This window comes from Hylobates moloch, unplaced genomic scaffold (assembly GCF_009828535.3).
Source record: "Hylobates moloch isolate HMO894 unplaced genomic scaffold, HMol_V3 SCAFFOLD_7, whole genome shotgun sequence".
NCBI classification, from domain to species: domain Eukaryota; kingdom Metazoa; phylum Chordata; class Mammalia; order Primates; family Hylobatidae; genus Hylobates; species Hylobates moloch.
This window is the reverse complement of record NW_026652282.1, coordinates 15,388,226-15,400,853: the sequence shown is the minus strand read 5'-3', so window position 1 is coordinate 15,400,853 and position 12,628 is coordinate 15,388,226. Positions and strand designations below refer to the sequence as shown.

The following is a 12,628-nucleotide window of genomic DNA, read 5'->3' as shown; positions in this document are numbered from 1 at the left end:
AGTAAAGCAGGTCTTCAATCAGATGGCACACTCTTGAATCTATCTCCACATAGGAACTTCTAGGGGATGTGAAGAGTCTAAACTTGGATTGGGGCTCCCCAAACTCCTGAAGATAACTATCATGGGGTGAACAGTGCCCTCTAGATGGGTGTATCTGTGAGATTATTAGTTGGTCACCCAGGGTGGCAGACATTTTACTTATTTAGAATGGAAGATGAGTGGTAGCTGTGTGTATTAAGGCTGGATTAATAGCTCAATTTGGCCATTGTAGCAAAGCTGCTATAGACGACGCATAAGGAATGAGTGTGATCACTCCGGGGGGGCAACCACAGTTGCCTTTGACTGTGACTTTTCTGCCCTGCCTCTCTGGTTGGCTGCAGGATGAAGGCGAGGACCCCTGGTACCAAAAAGCATGCAAGTGCGATTGCCAAGGAGGACCCAATGCTCTGTGGTCTGCAGGTGCCACCTCCTTGGACTGTATACCAGGTGAGTATCCCCTGTCCTTGGGATGGAACAGTCATTCGGAACACCCCATTTCTCTTCCTTTTTCCCACTCGGCTGAATTAACCCCCTGAACGCTACCCCCATCTTTAGAATGAAAGATGAGTGGTAGCTGTGTGTATTCATTTATTACTATTATTAAGCCTATGTTAATGTGGGTTTTCTCCAGTTGGCCTCTGAGCTTCGAATCTCACAATGGCCCCTGCTTCAACACATGGCGTGATGTCAGTGTTCAGAAACAGCTCCCTAGATCTCCATGTCTCCAGGCTGGGGTAGTAGGATGGGATCTAACTTTCAATGAAATCGATGAATGAGACTGATTGAAAATAAACTAATGGGAGGACGGGCACAGTGGCTCACGCCTGTAATCCCAGCACTTTGGGAGACCGAGGCGGGCGGACTGCTTGAGCTCAGGAGTTTGAGACTCGCCTGGGCAACATGGCGAAACCTTGTCTTTACTAAGAATACAAAAATTATCTGGGTGTGGTGGCTTGCGCCTGTGGTCCCAGCTATTCAGGAGGCTGAGGTGGGAGGATTGCTTGAAGCCAGGAGGTGGAGGTTGCAGCGAGCAGTGATCGTACCACTGCACTTTGGCCTGGGTGACAGAGTGAGAGCCTGTCTCAAAAAAAAAAAAAAAAAAAAAAAGGAAAAGAAAAGAAAAGAAATTAATGCTAGGCAGCCTGGAATTTTGAAAAGAGCACAGGCTGTAGAGCCAGGAAGATGAGGGATGGAATCCTGGCTGTGTCACATCTGAACTCTGGGACTGCCACTTTTTTCCTTGTCTGTCCAATGGAGGTGATGATAGCACCATGCCTGGATACTGCTTGCTCACCAGACAGCCATGTGCTTCCCTCCTATTGCCCAGCCCCGTTGTAATTGATCAGGTGGTGCCATCCAAACAGCTCCAGCCAAGGTGAGCAGGCCACTTCGAAAATGGCACTTGAAGGGCTGGCACTCAACTCTCCAGCTCTCCCTTTCCTGCTGTGAAGCCACCTGTTGAAATAGTGGCTTTTTCTGCAACCTGGTCTCAGGCTGATCACGTGGAGCAGAACCCCCTGCCTACCCACAGTAGACCAGTTGCCTGAGTGAAAAATAAACCTGTTTCGTGGAGCCTCTGAAATTTCCAGGCCAATTTGTTCTGCAGCTGGTGTAGCCTATGTCTAAGACAGGGGGCCAGCAAATTTTGTAAAGGAGGAGAGAGGAAATATTTGTGGCTTCGTGGACCAAATAATCTGTCACAACTAGTCCATTCTGCTCTTGTCTTGGAAAGCAGCCATAAACAATGTGGAAATGCTCAAACATGGCTGGGTTCCAATAAAACTTTATTTACAAAACAAGCAGAGGGCCAGATATGGCCCATGGGTCATAGTTTGTTGACCTCTGCTCTACGGGGTTGTCAACAAGGAATAAATAAGATGAGGCATTAAAGCAGCCTGTGGGGTACTAGCACACTGTTGAATAAAGGTTGGTTTCTTTTCTACCAGCCTCCTAAGAGCTCATACTGTGAGGAGGGAGTGAGCAGATCCAATTTTCAGGGGCTTGGGCAGCCCCTGCAAATATTTGCAATGCTTAAATCCTTTCCATGCTCAGAGCTTGTTTTGCATGAAACTGGCCTTGCTGCCTCTCCAGGGTTATGATGCTATTGTGCCACTTCATTTACTTTACACAATTGCCTAATAATAGCTTCACAAGAGACAGGTTTGTGCGTCTGTGTGTGAGGCTCTTTTCATTATTTCATTAAATTTGCATTAAAAAAGTAAATTGCAATGTGTGTGTGGGAGGGTAGGGTACAATGGTTTCTACTGCGTGATTTTCCTGCTTTCTGAAGGGGAAGTCATTTCTGAACTAAGTTTGTTTTCCAAGGGAACTGTGGGGTCCCAATCGTGAGGACATCCCCTCAGGCTCCATGGCATGAGCTCATGCAGCCATTAAATGTTGGTATGATTGGCTCAGTCAATATTGACGCACCCTCATTAATAATCCATTTATAACTCAATTCACCCATCTTTCAACATGTGCCTATGATGTGTCAGGCACTGACAAGGAGACAGAAATGAAGGCATCGTCTCCACCTTAGAGAAATTTACCATTTAGTGGTAACGAATGTTCTTTTCACTAGAGGCATGAGACCTCCTGGAATTCCGTTCCAAGTAAGTTCTGTCTAAGAAGAAATTGAAAAGACATTGTTTATGTGGATTGGCTTCATTGGCCCAATCTAGTTGGACACTTCAAGAAAGGGCCATGTGCAGCCTGGGCAACATGACGAAACCCCATCTCCAGATGGGGGGCACGGTGGCGTGTGCCTGTAGTCCCAGCTACTCGGGAGGCCGAGGTGGGAAGATCGCTTGAGCCCTGGAGGTTGAGGCTGCAGTGAGCCATAGTCATATCACTGCACTCCAGCCTGGGCAACAGACAGAGACCTTGTCCTCCCCTCCCCCAAAAAAAGAGAGAGAAGAGTCATGTGTTTGAGGGATGTGATATTGACCCTGGTCCCCAAAGCTGTCTCCCCTACACAGCTGTCATGAGCTTGAGGTTCTAAAATTAGAAATTCTTTTAGCTTAAGTGTTCTCCTCTCTCCACTGTTTTTGGGGTTTTGTTCTTTTTTTATTTTTATCTTTTTATTTTTTTTGAGATGGAATCTCACTCTGTCTCCCAGGCTGGAGTACAGTAGCGTGATCTCAGCTCACTGCAACCCCCACCTCCCGGGTTCAAGCAATTCTCCTGCCTCAGCCTCCCAAGTAGCTGGGACTACAGGCGCACGCTGCCACGCCTGGCTAATTTTTTGTATTTTAGTAGAGACGGGGTTTCACCGTGTTGCCCAGGCTGGTCTCGAACTCCTGAGCTCAGGCAACGCACCCGCTCGGCCTCCCAAAGTGCTGGGATTACAGGCGTGAGCCACTGCACCTGGCCCTGGTTTTTATTCTTAACAACGCAGATATTTTCAGAAAGGAAAACTCAACCTCAGCGTTAATGGTTGATTCATTGGTGTTAATTGGTTCTTCCATGAGAGAGATGATTCAGGGCATTGGGACCAGCCACAGGCTTGCAGAAGTCACTTGCCCGTCAGTGCCACAGATTCTCATGGTATGTCAGGAGTGCAGCTTGGTTTACCTGGGCCCTGTGAATCAGGGCTTCCCTCACAGCCTGTCTCACGAAGACAGAGAACCCTGGAAAGCACAGAAGGACAGCAGGGTCACTCAGAGCTGCCAGGAGGCACTAGCAGGTGCACTCTGACTAATGCCCGGGCCCCCCATGGAGCAGAAGGCCACATGCATTCTGGCCTCCTAATCTTCACTTTAATGCTATTAAAAATACTAAAAGCTCTGTCTTTTCCACCGTTGAGCTAAGATTACCCCGGCACTCTGAGAGCAAAAAATAGGGTAGGGAAATTATCAAAAGTATAAGAAATCCACTGGTTTGCTAATGGTTCATTTTGATTCTAGATTTTCTATTCTATATGATGCTTGAGCTTACAATCCATTCTTCCAGAAATATTATCCTACATATTTTCTTCTGTACTCTACTATATTGTCACATATATTCAAGTCTAATATCTATGCATAACACTATTCACATCTGTCTGGAATCTTGTGTTAAGAAAGTCCCTGAATTCTGTGTTTCTTTAGATCTGCATTCTTTATAAGCCTGCCTACAAACTCAGAAAGTAGCCACTAAAGTAAAAAGGCTAGAATATGAAATATACACAGCCTTGGGCTGGCAACATATTGCAAATATGCCTTTATCTATCTCATGATCACATCATGGCTCAGAAGAGCCATTTGAGCCACAGAAGATGTAGGCTTTTCCCTAAGGGTGAAATGAGTATAGAAACAGGTCTAATAGCTGTAACAACAAAGTGACACTGGGTGGAAAACTCGGGAAGGTCATATTCTGTGTGTGTCTGATAAGGATCCCCTTAGTTTTTTTTTTTTTTTTGAAATGGAGTCTGGCTCTGTCGCCCAGGCTGGAGTGCAGTGGCGCAATCTCGGCTCACTGCAACCTCTGCCTCCTGGGTTCAAGCGATTCTCCTGTCTCAGCCTCCCAAGTAGCTGGGATTACAGGTGCCCACCACTGCACTTGGCTAATTTTTGTATTTTTAGTAGAGATGGGGTTTCACCGTGTTGGCCAGGCTGGTCTCGAACCCCTGACCTCAGGTGATCCTCCTGCCTTGGCCTCCCAAAGTGCTGGGATTACAGGCATGAGCCACTGCACCCAGCCTAGGATCCCCTTAATTCTTTCTTTCTTTTTTTTTTTTTTTGAGACGGAGTCTTGCTCTGTCACCCAGGCTGGAGTGCAGTGGCGCAATCTCGGCTCACTGCAAGCTCCGCCTCCCGGATTCACGCCGTTCTCCTGCCTCAGCCTCCCGAGTAGCTAGGACTACAGGCGTCTGCCACCACGCCCGGCTAATTTTTTGTATTTTTAGTAGAGATGGGGTTTCACCATGTTAGCCAGGATGGTCTTGATCTCCTGACCTCGTGATCCGCCCACCTCGGCCTCCCAAAGTGCTGGGATTACAGGCGTGAGCCACCGTGCCCGGCCGGATCCCCTTAATTCTTTCACAACACTATTTATGTTGCCTTCTAGCATCTACTCAATTTATGGTTTCTTTTGATTAGGCCAGAGGTCACAGTCAGCGTCTGCTTCTTCCCTGAGGCCTCTGCTGTCTGTTTCGAAATGCCATTTCCTATGCTTGTCCCCAGATGGGGCGACAGTGTGTGTTCATTCATCCCTCCGTCCATCTGTCCAGTCAATACCTAGAGAGTGCCCAGCACCTGTGGGCATTCTGCTCAGCTAGGGGGAGAATGGGGACGGAGGCAGGCAAGGGGAGATGGCAGTGAAGTACGCCCAAGGAGGAGGGGTGCGTGACAGATGTGGAGGGTGCTGGGGAGGTAGACCTGGGGCCCCTCAGCCAGCTCAGGGCGGGCAGAGATCTGAAGGCTGAGGCATGGGGGGCCAGGCGAAGGGGTGTGGACGGCAGGGGATGGCCTCAGGGAAAGCCTGCAGGCCACATGTGGACCTGAAAAGAGCTCATCCAGGCCCACAGAAGGAAGAGGAAAGGAGAAGAAGTCAGGAAAAATCACAATAAGAGAATTGGAGTGTGCTCTTCTTCAGGGCACACATAGTGTGGGAAATGCCACATTTTCTATTTTTCCATGTTAGAAGAAATCCAGCCGGAGTGCCCCCTTGTAATGGCCTGTGAGGAGTCTGCAGACAGGATTTTTGAAGGTCTTTTCTCCCCGTTTAGACTACATGAACCCCCCACGAGCTGGCGAGGGCAGGCTGGCCACAGCCCCATTGGAAGGCAGACGCCTCACGGGTGGCTCCTCTCCCTCTGAGCCATACTGAGTCATACTGAGGGACCTTCCCAAGTTTTCTGAGCGTGCCCAGAGCTTAGGGCTCCCAAACCCATGCCAGTCCAGCCCCTCAGGGGAATCAGGTCCCTCTCCGCTGCACTCAGGCCCTCACCACATCCCTGCTACTTTAGCTGGGGCTGTGACCTCCTTCTCTTGGGCAATGCGCTAATTCCTGGTGAGGCCTAGACCTTCCAGGTCCATAAGCTTAAGGGATGCTGTCGACAAGTTTCTCTCTCACATCCCTGTCTCTCTGTCTGTCTCTCTGTCTCTCTCTCTCTCTCTCTCTCACACACACAAACTTGCTCCTGCCTGGGGCGAGGAGAGCTGAAACCATTCATTAGTCACATGAAGCTGGCCTCATTCTCTGGAGGGTGTGGCAGGGGGTGCGGTGGTGGGGGGATGGGGAGGGTAATGGGGACAGAACAGAGTAGGATAGAGGGGCAATGGATTTCCTCCCTATCGAGTCTTTGCCAGAAAAACGTGCAAAATTCAAGAAGGTATCAATGTAGTCTCACGAATTCACCTCCACCAATGTCATGCACCTGCTGCTTTTTGGCAAGATGCTGTGCTCTACGAACTCTACAATCTCCAAACAGTTTCACTTAATCTTACAGCAATTTTATGAAGACAGGTACTACATCATGCCCCATTTCACAGATGAGGAGACTGAGACCCAGAGAGGTTAAGCAACTGGCCTGCGCTCACGCTGAGAGGGTGGGCCCCTACCCCAGGTGTCATTGGCTGGACGCAGGCCTGCTTGACCTTGACCACCCATTACAATCACCTGCAGCTTTGTTCCCATGCCCAGGCCAATGATGTCAGAATCCCTGGGGGTGTGGCCTGAACATCTGCATTTCTACAGCTCCTCGGGCAATTCCGAGGTGCAGCCCAGGCTGAGCCCCACCGGTCTAGAGTCTCTGCTTACCGGATTGCTGGGTTGGGCAGCTGAAAGCATCAGTGCCTCGGACCTGGAGTGTCGGGAACATGGAAGTGCCTCGGACCTGGAGTACTGGTTAGGGAGCAGGACTGGAGGTTGGACCATGAAGGGCTTGGTTTGGGACACACGGAGTGTGAGGCTTCTTTGGGTCACCACAGCGGAAGTATTCTCCTGGAACATATTCAGAGGGCAGTGGAATGAAGCTTGGGGCCCGGGAGTCAGGCATCGGCTCCCAGACACCAGCTGAAGCCAAGGTGACAGTGAGAGCGTCACCTTCCCTGGGGAGTAAGTGCAGCATCCACGTCTGGACACACGGGTCTTTAGATCGCAGAGTGAGCCACACATTCTCTGCTGCCTGGACAGGCCCTCCCAGGCTGTCAAGGGCATTGGCCCTGGCCAGGTACCCCTGCAGGGCTACAGACCGCTCTGAAGTGTTAGATGGGCTATTTGGGAAAAAATGGCAAGAGATGTGAAGGGGAAACAGACGAAGAAGAGCAAAGTGCCAAGAATAAGATGACTGGGAGAGGTGGCGCTGGCTTTTTCCCTTCCCCTCTGCCTACTCTCTCAGAGCTAGTGGCCCTGAGCTGGGGGAGGGGGGAGGGGAAGGAGGTTCAGTCATCAAATGCTCAAAGTGGAGGGGCCTCAGAGACACCCTAGGTTAGAATTTTGCCCACCCACCTGGCCTTGTGCCCCTCCTCCTGATCGCTCAGGCTCGTCTTCCCAGCTGGAGGGGTGTCGCGGGGGTGGAGGAGCCCTTGAGTCCACAGGCACTCAGTCCTCGGGATCTCCAGCCCACAGAATGTCTTCCCTGGCAGGCCAAGGTTTTCAAAGTGCCCTTTCAAAAGTGAGCTTGTTAAAAATGCAGTTGCTCTGGGGTGGAGTTCTGAAAACTGCATTCTTAATAAGCTCCCTGATGATTCGCCCACCACACAAGGCAAGATTGAGTGGCCCACAAAGTGCTCCTCTTCTCGCTCCCGGAAATTGATATGATCATAACAGACTCCCAAAGTCTTGAGTACTCAGTAAACTACAAATTCTGTGCCCTCACCCTCAGCCCCACATAGCTGCAGATACTAGTGAGATCGGGCCTATTCCTTTGGTGCATTGGGGCAGAAAGGAAGTTAAGCCTCCCTGGCCAGGGGTCTGAAGCTGGCCTGTTTTTAGCCTCTGGTGACAGGGCATGGCCATCTCTGCAAGCATGTTTCATTCAATTTTACTGGCTTTTGAAAAATTCTCCAGAGACTTCAGCCCTTGTTTTACGGGTACAGGTAATGGTGCCTCAGTAAATACGTTCAGCCCTTCAACCTGAACTCAAATTTACAGATGGAGAAAATACTATGATTTGCCTTAATTGCAGTTTATCATTCATCATCAGAAAACTAGGAGAATGAGGTGGGAGGATCGCTTGAGCCCAGGAGTTAGAGTTGCAGAGAGCTATGACTGCGCCACGGCACTCCAGCCTGTGCGACACAGCGAGACCAGGTCTCTAACAAAAAAAGGAAAATACATTTGCCATTTGTTTTCTGTAGAAATTCAGTTAGGAACTGGGTTTGGTTATAAGTACAAGACCCCCTAAATACTGGCTTATTGATTTAGGAGTTTTAACTCACATGGTAAAAAAAAAATTAGGGGTGGGGAGTTATAATACTTAAGGTTATTAAGGCTGAGGTCTCTGCAGGTTTTTTTTTTTGTTTTGTTTTTTTGTTTTTTTTTTTGAGACAGGGTCTATCACCCAGGCTGGAATGCAGTGGTGTGATCATGGCTCACTGCAGCCACAGACTCCTAGGCTCAAGCAATCCTCCTCCCTCAGCCTCCCCGGTAGCTGGGACTACAGACGTGAGCCACGAGATGGGGTCTCCCTATGTTGCCCCAGGCTGGTCTTGAACTCCTGGGCTCAAGTGATCCTCCCAAAGCAGTGGGATTACAGGCATGAGCCACTGCACTCGGCCTCTGCAGTTCTCTTGGCCTTACTCACATGGCGCAAGATGGTTACTGTCACACCAACTATCAGATGTGATCTAGGCAACAGGAAGAAAGAAGGGGCAAGCAAAACCTGACCAGAAATCCCAGCAGGCCGTCTTTATATCTCACTGGTCAGAAGTCATGTCACGTGGGCACTTCTAACTGCAAAGGAGGCTGGGAAAGGCCCTTTATTCAGCTGGCTACATTGGTGCTCCCAATAAAAGGAGAGCTCTTTAGTCAAAAAGAAGGGGAGACTGGGTGTGATGGTTCACACCTGTAATCCCCAGTGCCTTGGGAGGCCGAGGCAGGTGGATCCCTTGAGCCCAGGAGTTCGAGACCAGCCTGGGGAACATGGCAAAATCTTGTCTCTACAAAAAATACAAAAATTAGCTGGGTGTGGTGGAGTGCACCTGTGGTCCCAGCTACTCAGGAGGCTGAGGTGGCAGGATCGCTTGAGCCCAGGAGGCAGAGGTTGCAGTGGGCTGATACAGCAACACTGCACTATAGCCTAGGGCAGGGCGAGACCCTGTCTCAAAAGAAAAAAAAAAAAAAAGAAGAAGAAGGGGAGAATGAATGAATACTGGGTTGAAAATTGGCAGCCTCCGACCAGGTAACTCAACACTCTGCCTGCCACTGCAGGCACCACCTCGACTCACTGAAACCTCCGCCTCCCCGGTTCAAGCGATTCTCCTGCCTCAGCCTCCCGAGTAGCTGGGATTACAGGCATGAGCCACCGCGCCCAGCCTCAATACTGTTTTTACTGTGAGGGGACATACAGACGAGAGGAAGAGGGAGACAATTAACACAGAAGAACCACCTTTGGCTACTACCACTGGGAAAAAGCAGTTCCTTTTAGCTGTTTCTCACTTAACAGTCCCCCAAGCACATTTCACCCATTTTTTTTTTCATTAGACTGGTGAGAAAACTGCAATTTACAAGTAGGAAGTCATTCTCTATATCTCAATATGTAATTGCCCTTCTTGCCTCTCACTGTGGTTTTGTCCCTATAATTGGCATGATCTGCTGCCCAAGGACAACGAGAGACCTGACGTCATCAGGCAGGATGGCTAAATCTGTGTTAATGGGGGAAATAAAGATGTATGGCATTTAAATATGGTATTTCACTGTGCACCTCTTGGTTTTTAGATCTCTAAGTTGGTGGAGGAGGTGAAGTATTTCTCAAAATTCCACACACCCCTTGTGAAGTTGCCATAGAGCCACTTCCCTCTGCTTTTACAAAGGCTATGAGTCTCTATGGCAATTCCTTTACTTCATCCTTCTTTCCTTTCTCGCATGAGTAGTGAACCGTTGAAGACCCAGCTGTACTCATTGTGAACCACAGAGACAGGTAAAGCCTTCTCCATCTCCGAAGCGCAAAGCAGATGGGTTTGTTTTGTTATTTCAGTCACCTGGTGCTTATTGAGTATTGAGATATGTGTGAATGTGAATTCTTTTTCCTTTCCCAGAATGCCCATATCACAAGCCCCTGGGTTTCGAGTCAGGGGAGGTCACACCGGACCAGATCACCTGCTCTAACCCGGAGCAGTATGTGGGCTGGTATTCCTCGTGGACTGCAAACAAGGCCCGGCTCAACAGTCAAGGCTTTGGGTAAGCAGGGCCCGGGGATTTTTTTTCATGTGCTTTTAAAAAAAATAGGCCTCTCTACGAGCGTGGCCAACACAGTGAAACCCTGTCTCTACTAAAAATAGAAAAATTAACTGGCGTGGTGGCACGTGTCTGTAATCCCAGCTACTCAGGAGGCTGAGGCAGGAGAATTGCTTGAACCTGGGAAGCGGAGGTTACAGTGAGCCGAGATCACACCACTGCACTACAGCCTGGGTGACAGAGTGAGACCCTGTCTCAAAAAAGAAAAAAAATATAGACCTCTCTAATAAACAAATGACACAGAATGTACTTATGAGTGCTGGGGGAGAGATGAAGGAAGAAAGACCTCATCCATGCAGCCAGCGAAGGCTAAGGAAAACGTATTTGACCTGTGACTTGAAGTTGGCCAGGTGAGGGAGGGGAAGAGGCGTGGGGTACAGCAGGTGCAAAAGCCCTGAGTTGGGATGATACCTCCAGGGTGTGGATGGGGGACATGAGCAGGGCAGCAAGGCTGAAGCACAAGTGAAACAAGGTGGAGAGGCAAGCAGAGGTCAGATGGTGCAGGACCTTAGAAGCCACGTTAATGACTGTGGTCCGTACTGTAGGGATAATGGGAGGACCCTGAGTGCGTATTAGTTAGCATACAGGTTTGTGCTGTTGTAACAAGGAGCACCAAAGTACAGTGACTTAATGTAGAAGTGTGTTTCTTGCTCACTTAAAAGTTTCATTCATCAGCCAGGCACAGTGGCTTACGCCTGTAATCCTAGCACTTTGGGAGGCCGAGGTGGGCAGATTACCTGAGGTCAGGAGTTCAAGACCAGCTTAGCCAACATGGTGAAACCTCATCTCTACTAAAAATACAAAAATTAGCCAGGCATGGTGGCAGGTGGCTATAATCCCAGCTACTTGGGAGGCTGAGGCAGGAGAATCGCTTGAACCTGGGAGGCGGAGGTTGCAGTGAGCCGAGATTGTGCGCCACTGCACACCAGCCTGGGCGACAGAGCAAGACTCTGTCTCAGAAAGAAAAAAAAGTTTCATTCAGTAGTCTAGGGTCGTTATGGCAGCTTGATGGCATGAGGGGCCCAGACTCTACCTTGTTGTTCTGTCGTCCTTAACATGAAACGTCTATCTTGGGGTCCAGAATGGTGTCTCCATCTTCTGCCATCACATCCACATTCTAGTTAGTGGGGAGAAACAAAAGAGCAGCAGAGTGCACATGATTTGCCTTTAAGAACACAAACATATTCTATTGGCCACTTCTGCCCACATCCCACTGACCAGAGTTTGGTTAGGGGGCCCCACCTAGTTGCAAGGGAGACTAGGAAATGCCATCTTAGCCAGATGGCCATTTGCCCAGATGAAACTCAGGGGTTCTATTACCAAATGAGGATGGGAAGGGAGTATCGGGTGATAATTAGCAGACTCTGCCGGATAAAGATTTTAAGTCGAAGAGTATCGCAAGCACATTAGTGTTTTAAGAAAAGTTCTCTGGTTCCTGTGGGGCCAGAGCAATCCAGGGAGAGTAGCTGAGGTGTGGCAAGAAAGGGGGGGACACGGGCTAGAGTGGTGGCGGTGGAGACCGACAGAAATAGAGGAATTTGAGGCACTTGGAGATGGAGCCAATAGATGGATTGGGCCCTGGAGGTGGAGAGGAGGGGCCCAGGATGGTTCTCAGGTGGCCAGCATGGACGCATGCGAGGATGGGGTTAACTCAGAGACGTGGGGTCTGAAAGCAGGGTGGGGTGGGGGCATTTAGGGGCTCACATTGGGACGTGTTTCATCTGAGATGCTGAGAGGCATACAGAAGTCCTCTAGCTGGCAACTGAACTCTCTGGATTTGGGATTTAGAAAAGGTCTGGGATAGAAGCGAAAAGTCAGGAGCCACCCAAGGGGTAAGTCTGGAAAAAGAAGAGAAGGTGGCCCAGGGCTTAAGTCCTAAAAGCTAATTAAAATACACACTAAAAGGAAAAAAGGAGGCAGCGGGGGGAACTACTATAGGTTTCCACAATTTATGAGGAATGTAGCTAAAAAAACAACTTAGTTGCTTCAACAGTTATCTGGCTTGACACTTGTCCAAAGCCCTTCTAGATCCACATGGGTCAGTGCTCTGCACGAGGCAGGAATGTCACCATCCGAGGGAAACACAAATAGGTGTGAAGAGAGTGAAATGCGCAGAAAGGTTCACCCCGGGAGTCTCAAGCAGAGGGCAGGGGCTGGTGGTCTAACAGCCATGCACCTGCATGTTTTTTTTTTTTTTTTTTTTTTTTTT

The 12,628-nt window shown here is 49.3% G+C and overlaps 2 protein-coding genes across 2 annotated transcripts in view; one reads left to right on the top strand and one right to left on the bottom strand.

Moving 5' to 3' along the window:
* The window catches only part of RS1 (retinoschisin 1), a 33,495-nt gene that overhangs the window by 15,073 nt on the left and 5,794 nt on the right, over positions 1-12,628 (top strand). Inside the window, exons 3-4 of the mRNA XM_032756656.2 lie at positions 381-486; positions 10,221-10,362. Coding sequence (XP_032612547.1) covers positions 381-486; positions 10,221-10,362 — 248 coding nt within the window. The remainder of the gene's footprint in view (positions 1-380; positions 487-10,220; positions 10,363-12,628) is intronic.
* CDKL5 (cyclin dependent kinase like 5) overlaps positions 6,823-12,628 on the bottom strand; it is a 229,516-nt gene continuing 223,710 nt past the window's right edge. The window contains exons 19-20 of the mRNA XM_032756652.2: positions 11,453-11,536; positions 6,823-6,963 (exon numbers count right to left, since the gene is read on the bottom strand). Of these exons, the coding sequence (XP_032612543.2) occupies positions 6,869-6,963; positions 11,453-11,536 (179 nt within the window). The 3' untranslated portion in view covers positions 6,823-6,868. The remainder of the gene's footprint in view (positions 6,964-11,452; positions 11,537-12,628) is intronic.